This window comes from Anolis sagrei, chromosome 4, assembly GCF_037176765.1.
Source record: "Anolis sagrei isolate rAnoSag1 chromosome 4, rAnoSag1.mat, whole genome shotgun sequence".
Taxonomy (NCBI): Eukaryota; Metazoa; Chordata; class Lepidosauria; order Squamata; family Dactyloidae; genus Anolis; species Anolis sagrei.
The window spans coordinates 48,355,961-48,375,906 of NC_090024.1; the positions used below are offsets into that span (position 1 = coordinate 48,355,961).

The window sequence follows — 19,946 nt, forward strand, 5'->3', positions numbered from 1 at the left end:
CTGACTGGATTTGGTTTTAATTGGCATGTTTAATTTATCGTTTAATGAATGGTATAATAGGTTTTAATGATTTTTAATGTTTTACATGTAATTTTTTGATTGTTTAAATATTGATAGCATCACATGATGCTTGTGTGAGGCCGCCCTGAATCCCCCTTCGGGGGGAGAAGGGCAGGGTAGAAATACGTGAAATAAACAAACAATAAATTTACCTCTCCAAACTCTTTGGAGAGTGACCATAGGTTTTTAAATGCTGTATGTTATTGTTATTGTTTATTGCTTATTGTGTATTTTTCGTTTTTGAGTTATATTTTAACTATTTTGTATTGATTATTTGTTTATTGATGTGCTGTGGGCTTGGCCTCATGTAAGCTGCACCGAGTCCCTTGGGGAGATGGTAGCGGGGTACAAATAAAGTATTATTATTATTATTATTATTAACCTTCACAGCTTTAACGTGGTGAGATGTGTTCCACATTGGGCATGCGTACTCTGTAGCAGAGTAGCAAAGCGTAGCAAAAGCACTTGTATGGAGATGTTTTGGGGTACCCAGTACTTTGCCATGGTTGAATGTACAGAGTGAGGCAGCATAACTTCCTTTTTTATAATGCGTGCCATTCAGTCGGTTGAAGACGAGTGGAGTGCTAGTGGTCTCGTTCGATACGCGGGAGTATAAAGTTTTGTCCTGACACAGTTCAGTTGCTATCATGCGTTGGAACAGTGAGGAGCGTGCTTTTGCCATTGAGGCCTACTTTTCGAGCGGATTTGGAGTGGCCAGCCCACTTTCCAGATTTGGCCCCTTGTGATTTTTTTCCTATGGGGTTTTTTTGAAATCCTGTGTTTATGTGAAACGTCCAAGGACCCTACAAGATTTAAAGACCAACATCCAGGAGGAAATTGCCAACATAACGCTTGCTATGCTGGCAGAGGTGGTCCTAGGTAATTTTCAATGGTAAGCAAACAGTATTTTGGTGCCCCCCCCCCCAACGAATCACTGATATATATTTTCTGTTCATTGTGGGAGTTCTGTGTGCCATATTTGGTTCAATTCCATCATTGGTGGAGTTCAGAATACTCTTTGATTGTAGGTGAACTATACATCCCAGTAACTACAACTCGCATATGTCAAGGTCTATTTTCTCCCAAGAGTGCCTCAAGTGTGCCCCTGGGTTTTTGTTTTGGTTTTTTTTTGTGTCAGGAGCAACTGCTCCTGTTGTGAGAGAATTGGCCGTCTGCAAGGACGTTGCCCAGGGGACGCCTGGATGATTTTTGATGTTTTATCATTCTTGTGGGAGGCTTCTCTCATGTCCCTGCATGAGGAGCTGGAGCTCATCCACCTCTCCCCGGATACGAACCTGCGACCTGTCGGTCTTCAATCCTGCCGGCACAGTGCTTTAACCCACTGCGCCACCGGGGGCTCTGCCCTGCGCCCCTGGGTAAAATCAACTATACTGCAAATGCTTACTTTGCATAATGGGTTGAGCCCAGGCATGTAGCCAGGGGGGGGGCTCGGGGGGCTTCAGCCCCCCCCGAAATTTTCATGGTGGTTCGCGAAAAGGCCTTACTGGTGCATTATTTAAACTGTTATGTTTATTAATATCATGATCTGATCACCATACTCAATATATCCCATATGCATGGGGGTATTGGGGTAATGATACAAAAGGTTTGCTAGGCTAGACCCTCTTTCACTCAGACTCAGCCCCCCCCCCGAAACTCAGCCCCCCCCGAAACCCCCCCTGAAAAAAATTCAGCCCCCCCCCGAAACGAAATCCTGGCTACGGGCCTGGTTGAGCCATCCCTGTATGCTGGCAAGAGTCATTGCAAACGCCAGAAATTGGTTTACTCAGTGTATGGAGAACGGGGGACATCACCTACCTAATTTGATCTTCAAAACTACGTAAAACAAAACTTTAGGTATGTGCCTACATTATGAAAAAATATTTTTTTTCTGATTCATACCATGGGTTTTATTAAGTTTTGAAAAAAAAGGAAGTTATGCTGCCTCACCCTGTAGTTTCACAGAGTCTTTAGCTATCTCTGCCCAAGAGTGATGGTGCTTCAGCACAACTGGAGCATCACCAAAACGACAGCTTCCTGATTCCATACCTTGGAGCCATAGCAGTTCAAGTGTTGCTTAACTGTGTTAATTCTGCAAGGAAGTATTGGGGCGCCAGCCCTCCTGAAACTTCTTCAGCCCGTCGCCGCCCTCTTCCCCTTGCCTCGCGTTCCTCCCTTGGCTCAGACTGCCCCTGCTCCTGCTTGCCTTCCTGCCTTCCTTCCCCCTCCCTCTATTCACTCACCCACCCGCCCTTATTCTTATGGAAAACGCGGCGTTGAGGCGGTGCCATAGTAACTGGCGGGGGGTCGGGGCGGCTGAGTCGGGGAGGCCCCGGCTGGCGGGTGCCACAGCGCCCCCTGCCTGCGGTGGGCGGGACGGCGCGCTCCTCGGCCAGCAGCAAATGGCTCTGGAGTTGGAGGCTCCTTTGTGTGAAGCAGCGGCGGCAGGCACACTCGCGGAGGAGCCTCACGCCGAGCCAGCCCTTGCTTTCCACGCTGCCTCGCGGGGGGGAAGCCCCACCAGAGCCTCGTCCCCCACGGCCGGACCGGAGCCTGCCCTCCATCCCTTCCTTCCTTCCCTTTCCCAAGGCTGGGGAGAGAAAGACGCAGAAAGAGAGAGAGAGAGAAAGAAAGAACAGACGGGGAGGGAGAGAAAGGGAAGAAGCGAGCGAACTCTCCCCAAAGAAGTCCGCAAAGGGAAAAAAGAAGAAAACTCCGGGAAGTTACCTGCCCGGCGGGAGGAGACCTTGCCACCCCTTGGCTCCCTATTTTGGGGGGAGAGGGGCAGGTTTTTCTCCCTCTCTCTTCCACGGAAGGCTTTTTGTTGTTGTTGTTGTTGTCCTAAACTCAAATCCTTTTGGGGATTTTTGGGGTCCTGTTTTGTTGGGGTTTTTGTGCATTGATTTCCCCAACTCCTCTCGCTTTATTATTTATTATTTCTTCTCCTGCTTGAACATCACCAAGAAAGAGGGGCCAAGGGAAGGCGAGGAGTTGGGCTTGATGTGCTAGTGTGCCATGGACGTACGGTTCTACTCGCCGCCGCCTCCTCCTCCTCCTCCTCCGCCGCCGCCTCCTCCTCCTCCCGCTGCGCCCCCATCCCAGGCTGCTCCCGCCACCGCTCCCGAGGCGCCTTGCCTGGGACCTTCGCCCTGCCTGGACCCCTACTACTGCAACAAGGTGATCCGCCGGACCCTTGAGGGGCTTCTCCTCCCTCCCTCCTTCCCTCCCTTTGGCTCGGCTCGGGGCTTGGCTAGCGGGAGGAGACTTTCCACACCGGAGCAGGTTGCACGCGGGAGGGGAGGGGAGGGGATGGGGTGCCTTGGGAATCGCTTTTCCTTGCCGGGTGTTTATATTGTGGGAGCTCCAAATGCCCGTTGTGTTGGGGGGCGGGGGAGAAGGAGCCTGCCACCGAGGTGGGGAGCCGCTCGCCTTCCGTCCCTCTCTGGGATCATTCTTTGGACGCCTCTGGAAAAGCCAACCCCGCTCCGTATATTGTCGGAGGCTTTCCTGGCTTGCTGTAAGTTTTTCGGGCTCCAGAAGCATTCTCTCCTGACGTTTCGCCTGCATCTATGGCAGGCATCCTCAGAGGTTGTGAGGTCTGTTGGAAACTAGGAAAGAACTCTTTGGAGAGTGACCATTCATCCCTTTTCTGTCTGTTCCATCTACAGTGCTGTCCTTACGATGTACTCCCCCCCCCCTCCCCGTACTAAATTGAAGGCCTAACTGTACTGTTCGCCCTTTTTGGGCTCCTCTCAAATACACTTTTTCTACTCCTACCTCATCCAGGATTTTATCATTTTATCTTGTCCATTTGGCCTGCCCATTGTGTTTGATTTTCTATTATGCTATTTTGCTTTGTTTACTTTATTTTGCCACTGTATGTACTTTCTTGTGATGTAATTTTTGTTGCACTTTATTTTGCTGAATTGTATCTTTGGGCTTGGCCACATGTTAGCTGCCCCAAGTCCCCTTTGAGGTGATGGTGTGGGGTATAAAGTTAATAATAATAATAATAACAATAATAATAAACTTTATACCCCACCGCCATCACCTCAAAGGGGACTCGGGGCAGCTAACATGTGGCCAAGCCACATGTATAAACCCCATTATTAAAATGGGGTTTATATATCTGTGGAATGTTAACAGAATCCCAACAAAGGATTCCCCCAGGCAGTAAGAAACCAGACCTTGAAACTCCTAAGCCATTAAATGCTATTCAAGGTGGCCAGTTGAATCATTCAGACCTACCTCAAACAGACTAGAGTTCTTTCTCCCACCTTGGACATTCCACAGATACATAAACCCTGCTTTCCTAGTTTCCAACAGACCTCACAACCTCTGAGGATGCCTGCCATAGATGTGAGCAAACCGTCAGGAAAGAGTGCTTCTGGAACATGGCCATAAAGCCTAAAAAACTTACAACAACCCAGCCCGGCTCCACTGGCATGGCTCTGTGTCCTGTCTTGGGAGGAACCCCTTGGAAAGCCAGGCAGGTGCCTTTGCAAGTAGTGCTTCTCTATGCTTGAGATGCTCATTTGTGGGAGATTTAACATCATCATCTCCACCTAAAAAATAAACCCCAGCACCCTCTTTTTTGTCACTTTCATGGTATCCATCCAGCCTGCAGCAGGGTCAATTCCTTTCCATGCCAGCTCTTCAGAAAAGCCCGCGCCTGAAATGTTTTGGTGGGAGTGGGACTGTGGGAATTTCAAAAATCTTATGGCAAGTTTATATTGAAGCACCCAAGGACTCAAGCTGGACTGCTTCCCTCTGTAAACTCCATTCAGCAGTTCGAGACACAATTATGGGTCATTTTTCAAAAAATGTTTTCTCCGGATCAAGAAGGAAGGCAGGATTTCTAAAATAGGGATGGACATATAGCCAGGAGAGGAGTAGTGCTCTAACCATGCCATCTTAGCCATGCCTTGTTGTTGTGCATTTTCAGTTTGTTTCCAACTTATGGCAATGCTGTCCTGGGTTTTCTTTGGTGAGATTTGTTATTGGGAGAGACTTGCCATTGTCTTCCTTTGGGGCCGAGAGAACGTGACTTGCCCATTGTTTCCCAGTGGGGGAATTTGAACCCTGTTCTTAAAACACTTCCTCAGGCTTGCTTTCATTTATGTGTTGCTGTGTGCATTCAGAAGCATGTCTCACTAAACTTGGTCAACTCACTAAGTTAAATGGGACCTATTCCAAGATGTGCCATAGGATGCTATCCAAAAGGTTCTATGTTTTTGTTTTGTTTCTTTACACTTCATGCTTTACTGTACAGGATGCACATCTTCTTTACCCATTCTCCTCCATTTGCTGTTGTGGAATGGGCACCCATTGGTCATGGAAAGTGTTTAGGAAGTATAGGCTTTCCAAAACACTATTTGAAACAACCCACGAGGGAAGAGTAAACAGAGCTGTGAGCCAACCTTCCTAGTAAGATTCGTTTAAACCCCGGTGCCTGCTAGGCTTTTGTTTAAGAGCTTACTCTGGAAGGCTGGCACTTTTTCAGGCAGCACCAGATGGGTTTGTGTATGTGAGTGTGTGCATGGCACGATATAAACTCTTATCTTGTACAGACAATACTGCACTTTTTTTGTGGCTTGGAGATGATTCTGTGTTTGGTTATTGCTTTACAAGGGAGGAGTGATCGATGGCTAGAATGTCTCTTGCAAAAAGGGCTGTGTATTCACTTGGAGGGTATAAACCAGGCATTGGCAAACTTCTGCCCTCCCAGTGTTTTGGACTTCAACTCCCAAAATTCCTAACAGCCGGTAGGCTGTTAGGAATTGTGGGAGTTGAAGTCCAAAACACCAGGAGGGCGGAAGTTTGACCATGCCTCGTATAAACCTTACTGTTGTGTTTTTGTCCATTACCATGGGTGTGTATTTATGGATTACTTCAAGCACCCTGAAAAAATGCATCCAGATATGAATGATGTAACTAGAGTTCCGCTTTGCTATTTGCTTCAAGAACACAACTGGTGCACTGTCCGAAAACACCTTTCACTTTTGAGGAATTTTCCAGCACTACTGTATCTTGTCATTCCTAATGTGTAGAACCCATTTCTATCTGAGATTAATGGCACAAGAGACCAAACGTATTCTTATAGCTTCATTAGTGTGGATGTTCCATAACTAGATTTGTGGACTGCAATCATTTGGGCTGTAGTACCTATCCCTTTGGTGAAAATCTTGCCTATAAAAGTTTTCTGTAGGTACATTGTAGTGGAAATGGAAACAGAAGCTCCAAGTTTACATGACAGAAATGTGCCCTCCCACTTTGTGGGCTAAAGGCTCTTTAAGCACTCAGCAATGATGATTATATGGAACTCCCTTTGTCCTGTGACTTGCCACTATAAAATATAATCTCTGTTATCTTTTATTGTGAGTTGTAAGCCTGCCATGCTGAAAAGTAAAGAAGCACTGGGTAGAATTAATGACATAAGCGCCAAAGTGCCCCAAGAGCCATTTGGCAGTGAAAACTGGACAAATGGTTATTAAATCTATCTGTGATTTAAAGCTTCAAAAAGAAGGTAATGGCTTGAATATACATTTCGCTCATCACACTCAAGATGGTGGGCCAGATTTAATTTAAAAGTTAAATGCATTGGAAAATCAGGAAGTACATTAATATATTAAATCGTTTTCCAGTTAAGTGTTCTAAATTATTTTGGATAGATATCACTCTTCATTGAATCAATTAATTTAGAGGGCTTTTTCCCCACCCTCTGTTCCAGCACTATTTTTTTAAAACAAGCTGGTTAAATCCCATCATAAAGAAGAAGCAAACTTTTCTCTGAGTATGCAAATGTGACACTCTATTTAACTTAGCAAGGATTAACAGTGGATTTTTGAAATGTACCTTTGAATAACTTTAAAAAAAGCCAGCTCAGGAGTGACATACCAGGAATGTTTCTCACAAGGCCACATTCTTCAAGCAGTGCATATCTCTGTCAAGCAGCCCTGCCAGTGACCATTGATTATAGTAAATAGACTTAGAGTAGCTTTGCTGGCTGGGTCCCTATGAGGCCTGTGTTGAATGAACATCTCATTTCTTCCACCCCCCTCAGCCCATCCATCCAAACTCATTAAAATTGCCTTAATTTCATAGCATTCTGCAAAAACACACCTTACTTAATCTTTTCATAAACTGACGGTGAACTTTTTCCTTAATGCTTCATTGTTTTTCAGCAGATATTTTAAGTGCAAATACAAAGGTTACTTGATTTCCTGAAAGTCTAAAGGTAACATACCTATGCCACCCCCAGCTCCCAAAAATGAAAGCAGTGTAACTTTTGCCAGCATTATAGTGCCTGTGATCTGTTTCCTATGTACTTTCAGATTGATCAAAAATTGGAAGGTAAACTTGCCTGGTATGTTTAAATTACATAGAAACTGGGTAACAGATTGCATCTTCCAGTGAGTAATCCTGTTTAAGTTTTGTGTTGATTCATAACATGCTAAGTAAATGCACCGTGGCCTTAAAATGTGTCACACAAGTAAGCATGTCTAAATTTAATTGATGGATTGCAATCTACACTTTATTGATGATCAATGTTTGCATCTTTTCCGGCATGTAATGTCATAGTTTACATGCTGTTTAAAAATTGACAGTATTCAAATGAAAGAATGCACTCCTAGATGCAGTGAATAATTTTTAAATAACATGCAACAGTGTAAGTAATTTGTGGGTTGTTGTAGGTTTTTTCGGGTGATATGGCCATGTTCTAGAGGCATTCTCTCCTCTCCTAAGTAATTTGTGTTTCATTGCTTTTTTGCTGAGTATGTTTGCTTCAAAAATGAGGGAGATTTTTCTTTATAAACTTAAAATAATGTCCTTAAACATTTTATTTGGCTGTTGCTGTGTTTTCCCTTGCAGCATAGAGTGCTCTGTTTGTACTATGCTGGCTCATGTTTCTTTTTCAGTTAAACCTCAGAGGGAGAAAAGTGAAAGAACAATTCAAACAATGTTGGTTGTGGCAACTGTGTGAGGTATCTCTTATACAAACAGAGAGAATGGATGGTATGCTGCTCTATATAGGTCAGCCTTTGAAATAATATAGTGAAGCTCATGGGCAGGACAGACAGATTTAGACTTGTGGTAATATGGTCCATCTCTGAAATTTGTAAGAGAACTGCATTTCAAGCAATTTTTAGGTTGGCACCTTAGAAGATGGATGTATTTTAATCTTCCTGGAAACAGATCTGGATATGTGCATTCTATAACCGTGGTAGGAAAATAATTTCCTAGTGTTGTCCTCTTTGGAGATATAATAACTTCATTGTAAACTTGTAAAGGGCTGTACACTTACTCTCCTCAGGCACTGTTTTAATAAGAACTGTGAGCAGTGAGATCACTTGCAATTTTTCCCAGTCACCATGGTTGAACTATTAAGTATTTGCTTTAACATTATTTTGTTTTGACATTGGTAATAATAGGGATGCTGACTTATGCCAAGAACAGGATGGACCATAATGGCTTTTATTGCTTCCAGTAGCCTTGCATAGTGATGTGCAGATTCCTTTTTCCTGAATTTTGCCGATTGAAAATTGTAGAAGCACCAGTTGATTTCCCATTTACTTCCTTGTACTTGTTAGGGCAGTGGAAAAACACAAGCTGCTTAGTGAGAGTAAACTAGACTAAACAAACAGGGATGGAGAAACCAGGCGATAGTAGGGGGAAAACCCGCAGGAGCAAGTTGCACTTTGAAACTTCCAAGTGACTTCTGTCAGAAGAACAGAGTATTTACAACAAAGTCTTGTTAGTCATTAAACGTTCACATTGTTTTGTTAATAGATTAAAATTGACTCCTTTCTGGAAAAAAATTACAGTGTGCTCTTACTGTGTCTTTATTATACCAAACCAAAAATTGAATGCTGCTCTTTACGAAATGTACCAAGATCATATCTCTTCCACAGAAGTCTGCTTTGTTTCTGATGCAACATTATTTTCTCTCTGAAATAACTAAATTCTAGGATTCCATCCAGAAGACTCTAAAATGCTCACGTAGTAGGGTTGTATGTGTGTGTTTTCTTTCTTTGAGAGAGCTATCTTAGAGTGCAAGAGACTGAAATGAATGCTCAGTTTGTTCTTTATTATCCTGAAAGGATGGATTTTGATACCAGTAGTGTGATTTTACGCAGAACTTGTGAATTTCTGTTTAGGAGAGAGAGAGAGTTCTTTGCATTTTTTATTTCTCGTGTTAGCATTTTTAATAAGCTGTGACACCTTTCATGATAAATCACTGAAATTGGGATTTAATATGATTGCCTCTTTTGTTCAGTTTCCAGAATAACCAATGGGATTTGAATTTTCCCCAAAAAACGAAGTTACATATAACAGTACTATTAAGAGTCTTTCAGTTCATCAACTTGAAATCTTTTGATTGAAGACAGTGACAGCCCTCAAATCGTCCAACAACACATTTAGAAAATACAGGTTTTTAACATGACAAATTAACATGATAGGCAGCATTTTAAAAATGCATTTTCTTTTTGTTGTGCATAGGAAATTGTGAATACTCAGATGGTGTCTGTTGTAATATTATCTAAAAAGGGACTTCCCCTCTTTCAGAACAGCTGTGTTCTTAATATAATTAAGGTAGATTATATACAGGTAGATTTATTAACCAGTTAAGCCACACAGTTAGGATGTCATTCTGTACACATTTATTTGGGAGTAAATTCCTTTGAACATCCTTGTAAGAATAATGGGACTTACAGTAGAGTTGCTATGCATAGATTTTCACTGGGGATCATGTGGTCTTTCAGATGTTGTGGACCTTTACCTTTTAGTATTCTTTACTATTGGCTGAGATGGCTAGGAATAATAGATGTTGCAATCCAAAAAATCTGGAGAATAGAATCATTCTCACACCTGCCTAGTTATTCAAGTCTTCTCTGCTCTCTGCACAGTAGAATTAATGCAGTTCAATACCACATTGACTGCCATAACTCAGTGCTATGAAATCATGGGAGTTGTAGTTATACAAAGTTTTTAGCCTTCTCTACCAAAGAGTGCCGGTGCCTTACCAAACTGCAATTCCCATGATTCCATATCATTGAGCCATGGTGCTTAAAGTAGTGTCAAAAATCATCAAATCTATACATCAGGCATAGGCAAACTTCGGCCCATTCTTGATCTATACTGGAAGTTGGACTTCACCTTCCAGAAATCCCAGCCAGCTTACTAATTATTAGGAATTGTGGGAGTTGATGTCCAAAACACCTGCTGGGCCAAAGTTTGCCCATGCCTGCTATAGATGCCCGCTTAGTGAGCTCCTATTTTAATGCACAAATGGGCTACAGGTTTACTCAGGTTTAGAGTGATCGATTGAAATCTTTTTAATGACTGGCATAAGTCCCAGTAGTTGCAGTTGGTTTACTTTTAAGTATGATGAGCCAGCATGGTATAGTGGTTTGAGCATTAGGCTACAACTCTGGAGAACATGTTTCAAATTCCTGTTTAGCCATTTGGCCTATTGAGTGATCTTGGGCAAGCCATACTCTCCTAGCCATAGAGTAAGGAAATGGCAAAGCCCTCTGAAATATTTTGTCCAAGAAAAGTCTATGAGAGGAGTGCCATAAATCAGAAATGACTTAAAGGTGCTCAACAATACCAAAGCTGGGTACAACCTACAATGTTTATGTTCCTGTTGGTTCGAGGACAAGAAAGGTCAGACTTGAAATTCAAACATTAGTACTGTAAGATCACAAACATATAGATTATTAACAGTGTTTTAAAGAAATATTTAACAAAGTTGGGGAGTTATAGGATGGGGTCTAGTTTGTAGTGATTTAGACACAATTTAGTCCACTTATTTTTGTATAATGAGACCTTTGCTTTCTCTCCAAATCATAGCTTTCACCAGGCATGATAAAAGTTTGTAGTGAGCTTCTCCATATGAGTAGCTTTATCACATCAATGGATTCCCTTTCACCACAAGTCTTGTGAAGACCCTTGATTGTGCTTGTGTACATAGTAAACTAGTAACTCAGCATAAATTACATGTTGCTCTCAACCAAAACATGACCAGCATGGTGGGAAAGTAGTTGCAAAGGTTAATCTGAAGTACTTTGAAGCTTGTAGCCCTCAGAGTCTGGTCCTGAAAGTTTCATGTCGGTAAATATCAGAACAGTTACTGCATGGAAGTACTTCACAAACATTAGAGCATTTTAATCTTGATCGTAAAAAAGAGGGAGATGTAACATGAACGTTGATAATATCCAGAACTTAATAAAATATACTTAGATTCCTGAAATAAAATGCCATTAATTCCAACAAATTTTGCTCAGAGGCATGTCTGTTTAGGATTAGAGTAAGAATACGTGCATTAGACAAAGGACAAGAATTAATGAAACTTTATAACCAAGGCCAACACAGTGTGTATCCGAATCATCCTAGTAAAAGATTGCCCATTCAGATCATGGTTGAACCACTTTTATCAGAATGTACATAGATCCATCCTTGGAACATTTTTATATGTTAAAAAATTAAGATGGTGTTTCTTCTATGTGAATGTTTTGCCCAAGGAATCATTTCTCATCAAGAAGCCTGTTATAAACTGATCAGAAAATGTGCCTGTTAATGCAAGTGCCAACAGACAGTTAATTATAGAGAATAAGAGACAGATTTTCTTTAACCTGAATGAGATTTTCTGATCATAACAATTTTCCCCTACAGCATTGGGCTTGAAAATGGCAACCTTTTCATATGAAAACTGCATTCCAGTTTGGCAATAGATTAAACAAAAAATTATGTTTGCATCTGTTCTTTTGTAGCTGTTGCAGTATCCATTTGTATTATAATGCCATGGTATACTATTAGTTTGGTAATAAATATGTGGAAATCATTTTTCTACTTGTAATTTAAATGTGTGCTTGTTTTTTACTACTGTTCTGTTCCTTCACAATAACTTTTATAGTGTTTACACCTATTTTTTTCCTTTGAGCTCCTCTTGTTCTGTTTAGAATCTAGTAGCTGATGCATCCAGACAAGGGGAGAGTAGTAACCCAGCACATCCAATTAGTTCAAACTTATATATAAATTGATATATATATATTATATATAATGAGTGTGGAAGACATATTAATCTTAAATTATCTTAGTATTCTGGTCTGTTTCTTAACACAATTGGTTTTTGCTTTTAAAGGGAAGACAGACAAAGTAAATCTTCCTGAAGTCACTGTATAGGATTTTTCTGTTGCCTAAAGATGCCTTAATCTATGGTGGGAATTATGTGTCCTTTGGAAAAGCTGTTGCTGAACTACAGCACCCAACATTCTCTACTATTGTCTGTATTAGTTAAGACTGGTGAAAATTGTAGTTCAACAATATCTAGATCAGTGGTTCTCAACCTGTGGGTCCTCAGCTGTTGGGATTTCTGGGAGTTGAAGGCCAAAACATCTGGGGACCCACAGGTTGAGAACCACTGATCTAGATGGTTACTCTTTCCCCACTCCTTAAAAGTCCTGAACTACAATGAATAGTTTTTCCCTACATGAAGGTCACAGCTCTTCTTTGACATGGTACTTTGCTTATGGAAGTGAGGAGGGTGGTGACCAATAACAAGGACTTTGTTGGTGCCCTTAGCTTGCGACAGTTTACTTAGAGTTGAGATTAATACCGCTGCAGCATTGGGTGAAAATAGTTTTATTTGCTCATTTTTCTTAGATCTGTTTGTATTGTTTTCCACTTAGGGAGCTGTTAACCGCTTGGCATTGATACAATTTTTAGGATTGGCTACTCTTTGAAGTAGGCATTCAAACAAATACAATATATTGACCCTCGCCTACTTGTTGCCTGTTTTGTCACAATGTTAATGATGCTTTTCATAATCTACATGAAACCTTGGGAGATTTTGGAGGAAATATGCCAGTGTTTGAATGATGTTCAGATCTATCTTTCCTTCTTAGTTAATACATATGAAGTATCTGATACTCTGAAACAGTGCTGAAATACCTCTTGGGCATGATAATGGATTGGATGAAGACTTCATGCCATAAAATGGAGATACTTAGTGTAGATAGATTCACAACTTGGATTCGTTATTGTTGCCAAGGGCACATTTGTCTCGGCACTGGACCATGGTATCCAATTCTTGGCATCACAGTTTGAAATGGATGTCAGGCTTATATGTGACTAGAGGATGTCCAGAGAGTGACAAAACTAGGAATCAAAGACACAGCTGTGTTAGTTTGGAATATCGGTATGGAGAGAACTCATAGAACCTTAGTAACTGAGAGAATAAAGTTGGTAGCAGATAGCTTTTGTGGATTAAGTCAGCTTTTGAGGAAGTAGGCCCCTTTTACACTGCCATAATATCCAGATTATCTGGTTTGAATTGGATTATATGGCACTGTAGGTTCATATAATTCAGTTCAAATCAGATAATGTGGATTATCTGATTTGGTCATCTGGATTATATGGCAGTGTAGAAAGGGCCTTAGAGTGCATTTAGACTGTAGAGCTGATGGACTTTGACACCACTTTCTGTTATGGCTTGTTATGAAGTTTTATAATGTCTTTTGCCTTCTTTACCAAAGAATTCTGGTGCCCCACCAAACTGCAAATCCCAGGATTGCATAGCATTGAGTCATGATAGTTAAAATGTTGCCAAACTATACCAATTGTACAGTGTAGACGCAGCCCAAGTTTCTGAAAGCTTATGCTACCAACTTCATTTTTTTCCAGTTTCTAACAGTGCAATAAAATTCCTTTGCATAAAGATGTAAAGGGTCTGGAAATCAAATAGTTATGAGGAACAGCTGAGGGAGATGAATATGCTTCTCTTTGAAAAAGAAGATTGAAAGGTGATAAGGGTAGCCATCAGCTATCTGAAGTGCTGTCATGTGAATGAAGGATGGAGCTTGTTTTCTTTTGCTCTAGGGGATAGAATCCAAAACAGTGGTTTCAAATTACAATGAAGACAATTCTGATGAAACATGAAAAGGCCCTTGTTGATTGTAACAGCAGTTTCACAGTGGAATAGGTTATCTTGTGAAATGGTGAATTCTCCTTTGTTATAGGTTTTTAAACTGATATTTGATGGCTACTTCTTCCCTAGGACGCTTTAATTGTGGATTCTTCTAGTGTGCAAATGGGTATGTGTATTTGGGTCTGATGTTTTAAATTCTACATTTCTTGATTCCCGGAATCTTTCTGTAGGTTTGGATAGTATAGCTATGATAGTTCTACTTGCATAAAGATACTGTTATGACATTTTTCATACCCGGTAACTACTTGTTTGGATTGCTGTTAAATGTGGGACTGACGTTGAAAGTAGTAAGATAACTTAGTTTAATTGAGAACATAAAGTACTTTAATTGGGATTGACCAATGCAGTAATACATGGCAGAATTTTGCCATCTGCATTGGTGGACAGTCCCATTCCATGCCCATTCCAAAGTGCTGCTTAAACCTCTAAATGAATTGAGGGTAGTAACCAAAGGACTATTTTCTCATACCAGTACATAGCTTAATGTTATCATTCAGTCTTCCCCCAGCTGCCATCATTTGGGAAAGTTAAGTAGGTAGATTACCCAACACTCAGTGTTTATTTGTGCAAGATGGGATTTGAACTGTAGTCTCCTGAATATTTAGTCTCCTAATGATAAGTATAAATAGTTCCTTTTTTATGGCTAATATATGTTTTGTGACCTTGTATCTGCGGTCTACCTTAAACACTTAAGTACAAATAGTTTTTTCACCTATGATCTGTTTAGAGCAGGAGTTGAGAACCTGTTACCTTCCAGATTTCGATGCTCTCCAGCCCTTACAGGTTTTGCACATTCTTTGCTTTAGGCTAATGAAAATAAAATCCAGTTGGATCTAAATCTTCACACCTAATCTGGCACAACATACATTAGAGAAATGCCATTAGTAAGTATGCTCTGGAATAGGGTAGGCAATCTAGCACCTCAAAAACGATTTAGCTATACTTTCCATAAATTCCACCAAATATAGAATCATAGAATCAAAGAGTTGGAAGAGACCTCATGGGCCATTCAGTCCAACCCCCTGCCAAGAAGCAGGAATATTGCATTCAAATCACCCCTGACAGATGGCCATCCAGCCTCTGTTTAAAAGCTTCCAAAGAAGGAGCCTCCACCACATTCCGGGGCAGAGAGTTCCACTGCTGAACGGCTCTCACAGTCAGGAAGTTCTTCCTCATGTTCAGATGGAATCTCCTCTCTTGTAGTTTGAAGCCATTGTTCCGCATACTAGTCTCCAGGGAAGCAGAAAACAAGATTGCTCCCTCCTCCCTGTGGCTTTTTGTTGATATGGCCATTTGTTGATGAATGTGGGATGTGTACAATAAAATATCAGAGTGTGTACCAGGTTTCCTATTAGGTTTTCCACCAAAAACAGGCCAGTGACTCACTAGTAGGCCACGATCTAACTTGTATGTGCTTCTCAGATACCTTTTTTGCCTTCCCTTTCCAATAATTTATTTCCCTAAAAGTCTACATCCAAAATAGTCATGTTGAATTTGCACCAATTCCGTGACTTTCCATTGTAGCACAATGATGGTCACCACTCTGATATGGTACTTCTTTTGGGTTCTGATGCATTGTGATACGAGTCCCCATTGGGGAGATGGTGGCAGGATACAAGTAAAGTTTATTTATATGTATTTATTAATTTTGTTTTTGTTTCTGAATCAGTCCAGAAACAGATTGCGTTGTCTACAAGTCTTGCTTTCCATGGAAGACATGCCCAGTCTAACATTATACTTTTGGTAAAAAATAAAATTAAATGGATGCACATTATACATATCAGTCTCAAATTGTAATGTTAAAAGAAAAGAAAATTCTTCTTAATTGAAAGCCATTTTAAAAATAAAAGGTGTATTTTACATATGGCAAATGCAGTAATTAAAATTAATAATAGACACCTACAGATAGTAGAGCTTAGTATCATGGTTAATGATTTATTTTATGTTAATTACTTTCTGCTAGGGCATAAAAGACTGCTCATAATGGACTCTCAATGCTGTATTCAGTTACTAAGGATAATGGGATAATCTTCCCCAAAATTAAGCTTTTTTTGAAGTAAATTATGCTGTTATTTTTCAAGTTAACTCTTGAAAATTTATTGCAGCACTAATCTTTCAAGGCCTACTTGTATCCATAATGGAAACATGTTTTAGAAACATCACGTTCCATGCTCATTAACCAGGTCAGTTAATTATGTTGGAAATGTTTCAATTTATGTTTCGTTTTATATTCTTGAGGTTAATATTAATGACCAAGAAGCCTCAAATATGGTGTTAGACCTATAGATGTTCTAGTGGCTGTTTAAGTGGTGGAAGAGACAAGGCAAAGCAGCGAGTCTTACAGAAATTTCCATCTCTAGACTGACCAGCAAGAAAACATTTATGACTATTTTTATTTTAGACTGAGCAGCTTGATTTAAAACAACAACAACAGCATTATGTTGATAATTGGTTATAACTAACATTATATTTTAATAACAGGTAATTTCCCTACTGAAGTTTGCATAATGTGCTAATCATGTCTAGTGGTTAATAAAGGCCTCCTATCTCACTCCCTTGATGGCTATAAAAGGCTATTATGTTTGTGGCAGGAGTTCAGGTACAGCTGCTGTGTGTTAATAATGCATAATTGTCCCGCTAATAAACACAGTAAAGGCCATCACCCCAAGCACCCAAAATACCTATTTTCTTTCCCAAATATTTATTAACACCTTAAAAGGATATCTATTCATTTTAGTTAACTGTGTATGAGTTAATGACACTCATAGCTTGTTGTGTGTTAAGACTTTTGACACCTTAGTTGTACTGTGGGTAGATTAATGGATGCTGTGGCTAATCTTTTTGCTACTGTGTCCCTCGCTCCCTGCATTCAAAAGCAAGCTGTGGCATTATGTGAACGTTGGGCTTGCTGTGGTACAATTAACGTGATACGGTACTTAGGGGGAATGCTCAGTTTTGAGTGGACTAGTTTTGAATCATAGGACAAAAGCTCTTCCTTACAGTACTCAGACCTGATGGTTTACGATAATCACGGTCAAAACATTGAAGCATGCATTTATGTTGGGGGACAAGCCTATATGGACAGTGTGTGGACGAATTGTTTGCATCTGTCTCCTTGCTACATGTCACTTATTTAGGAGGGTTTTTGTTTGTTTTGTTATTGTTTTACTATGCTTTGCTGTATGCCAGTAACCTAATATTGCTCACATATTCCCTTTTGGCAGGGATCGCCGTATTCATAAAGGCTTTATAAAATATATTTCTCCAGACAAAGAGGATTCACATGGGATTTCCATTTTGCCAAGGAAACATGCAAATCAATAGGCCAGCACTTATCTGCATTGAAATTAGGTATACTGTAATTTATGGGCATAGTGATATTCTACCCCCACCACCCCCTGTTCCATAGCCTAACATTCTTTAAGGTAGCCTGGGTTATGTCTCCTTGGAGAGAAGCAACTGAACAAAATCTCATTTTCATATCATGTGCTATTGTCTCATGTTTTCTGCTACTCATTTTGATAACCTTGCATTCTCCCCTCCTGTTTTGATTTGGAACCAAATGTTCAGAGAGCACAGAGATTCAGTGTTGTTTCGATCATCAAGAGAAATGAGAAAAGCCTGACTAACTGACAGAGTTTTATTTGTGCTGTACACAGCCTACAACAGTTCATTTGTCATGCTTTAAATATATAATACAGATAATAAAATATGTGCAGGCATGGTTGTGATATATGTAGTGCCTTGGCCCCATTGCTATTGTTTGCAGGTCTATGGTTGTCATACATTGTTCTTTGCACATCATCTCCTTACAGCAGAATTTGACACAATTTCGAGCTTTGCCTGCTGCATTTTCATTGCACAATATACATGAGTTTGACAGGGTGTGTTGAGGACAACTCTGGCAAGCAATTGATATTTTGAAGTGGCAAGCGTTTCAGCAGCTGCTTGCTTGTGAAAAAAGAATGATAAGATATATTGTATTGTTAGTTTCAGGCAAAGCATTAGGGTTTAAGCTCTGTAAAAATGTACACATTATTCGTCAGTGGTGAAGCAAGCCTTTTATGTTTTTTAGAGCTTAGCTCCCTGGCTGATGTGAACTAGAATGACATTGGTTTAATGGTCACTAAATGAATAGGAGTACTTTGAATTTGAACTGCTGCCAATTTTGCACCAACAAAGAGACTGACAAAAGAGAGATTTTATGTGAAATGCAAAGCACAAGAAATGTTTCAGAGGGAGGGAGAAGGGGGATTGGGGGTAGGAAAACTCCAAAAAGGAATATTCTTTAAGGCAGTGTTCTGATACAATTGATGTTAAAATAGTTAAAAAATGTTATATCCATTTCACAAGTTTCAAAACCTTTGGATGTGAACTGTTACATGTAATGTTCTGCAAAACATCTCTCACTCTCTCTTTCCCTCCCTTTCTCCCCCTCTCTATTTGTATATACCCAGTCTTTCAGAATATAGTCATGTGGAACTTACAGTATGTTTTTCTAAATGCCACTCTGTACCCTGAAGGCCTGTTGGCAGAACATTAGAGTTGTCCACTGCTGGGGTTTCCAACCATCTCGCTCTGATAGTGTGAAATTGTAGTTTAATCAGTTGTGGCACTTTCAGTGTGTAACTTTCATTAGCAAGGCAATTTGTCATGACTGTTAATAGTCAGGATGCATCTGCTCTCTTCAGTCAGTGACCATGATAGGTAAAGAAGAAAATCTTTCCATTTCTGAATGTAATTTACACAAATGTGTAATCTGTGGTCAACTGACTTAAGAAACGTGAATCAGCATCGGATTCATGAACAAAGATTTACTGAGTTCTTTTTATAGATTTCTTTCCCTAAAATATTGTAAAGGCATTAAATAACTTTTTTGATTTGCTGTTAAATAGGAAATGCAAATGATGCGTGTGGCATTATCTGTATTCTGTGCATAATACTTTCTAGTGAACATTGTGTTAAAATGTATACCCATCCATTATTTTAAGGTAATAGCCGTGAGTATGTAATCTGCCAACATATATTCATTTGAATTGGATCGCTTCAGTGATTTTACTTCCAATTAGTGTGTTGGTACAAAAAAAAAATCTTACTTTAGAAGCTCTTTCTAGCAAGTTTGATCAAAATCTAATTGGAAAATCTTTGTCCTTCCCCCTCTCTGCCCCCGACCAGTAAACTCTGGTAATCATTGTTCCAAAAGTGAAAGGTTAACTTATTTCTGTTAAAAGATTTTCACATATAACCTTTACTCCTGTGAAACAAACATTTTATGACCCATATTCTTTTTTTAAAAGTTCTACCCATATTTTTTAAAAAGTTTTGTTTTTAGAATGCAACTTCTGGATAAAAAATCTCTTCCTGGTCATAACAAAACTATTACTGTTTAAGTTCTTATTTGGCATTTGGTACGCATGAGTGGTTGTCAAAAAGGCTTTTCTCTTGAATGACAGCCTTATAAGAATGTGAATAGAGATTTTAATTGTATATCATGTGTGGATCTCCTTAGAACTCTATATTTATGGGTCAGTTGTACCATAAATTTGATAAAAACCCCTTTTCCTTAAAACATTTGCTTAAAAACATAGGTGAGTACTAACCAAGTTGTTTAGCACATTTTCCAGCTTGTTTGCTTTGTTCAGAAAGTCTAAATGCATTAAGGCTGTGGTTATGTACCTTTGTGTTGTACCTTTCTCACTAGTGGATGCCATATTATTTTAATATAATATTATATTATTATTGACAACTGAAATCCCTGGCTCTGAAATCCCTGGCTGGCCATGCTCTACTTACAAAACTGGCTTAGGAAATAGTGGAAATTTAACTAAAGCCAGTAACATGTGTTTTGTAGAGTCTGCATGTTTTTTACAGTTGAATTGATCAACAAATCAATTCA

General features: G+C 40.0%; 1 protein-coding gene across 3 annotated transcripts in view; it reads left to right on the plus strand.

Annotated features, from left to right (window-relative positions):
* Nucleotides 1-2,422: 2,422 nt before the first annotated feature.
* TOX (thymocyte selection associated high mobility group box) overlaps nt 2,423-19,946 on the plus strand; it is a 236,137-nt gene continuing 218,613 nt past the window's right edge. The window contains exon 1 of one of the 3 annotated variants that reach the window (XM_060775365.2): nt 2,423-3,237. In XM_060775365.2, coding sequence (XP_060631348.2) covers nt 3,076-3,237 — 162 coding nt within the window. In that variant the 5' untranslated portion in view covers nt 2,423-3,075. Of the gene's footprint in view, nt 3,238-3,320; nt 3,343-19,946 lie in introns of those variants that run through there. The other 2 variants (XM_060775366.2, XM_060775368.2) reach the window with 2 other exon arrangements.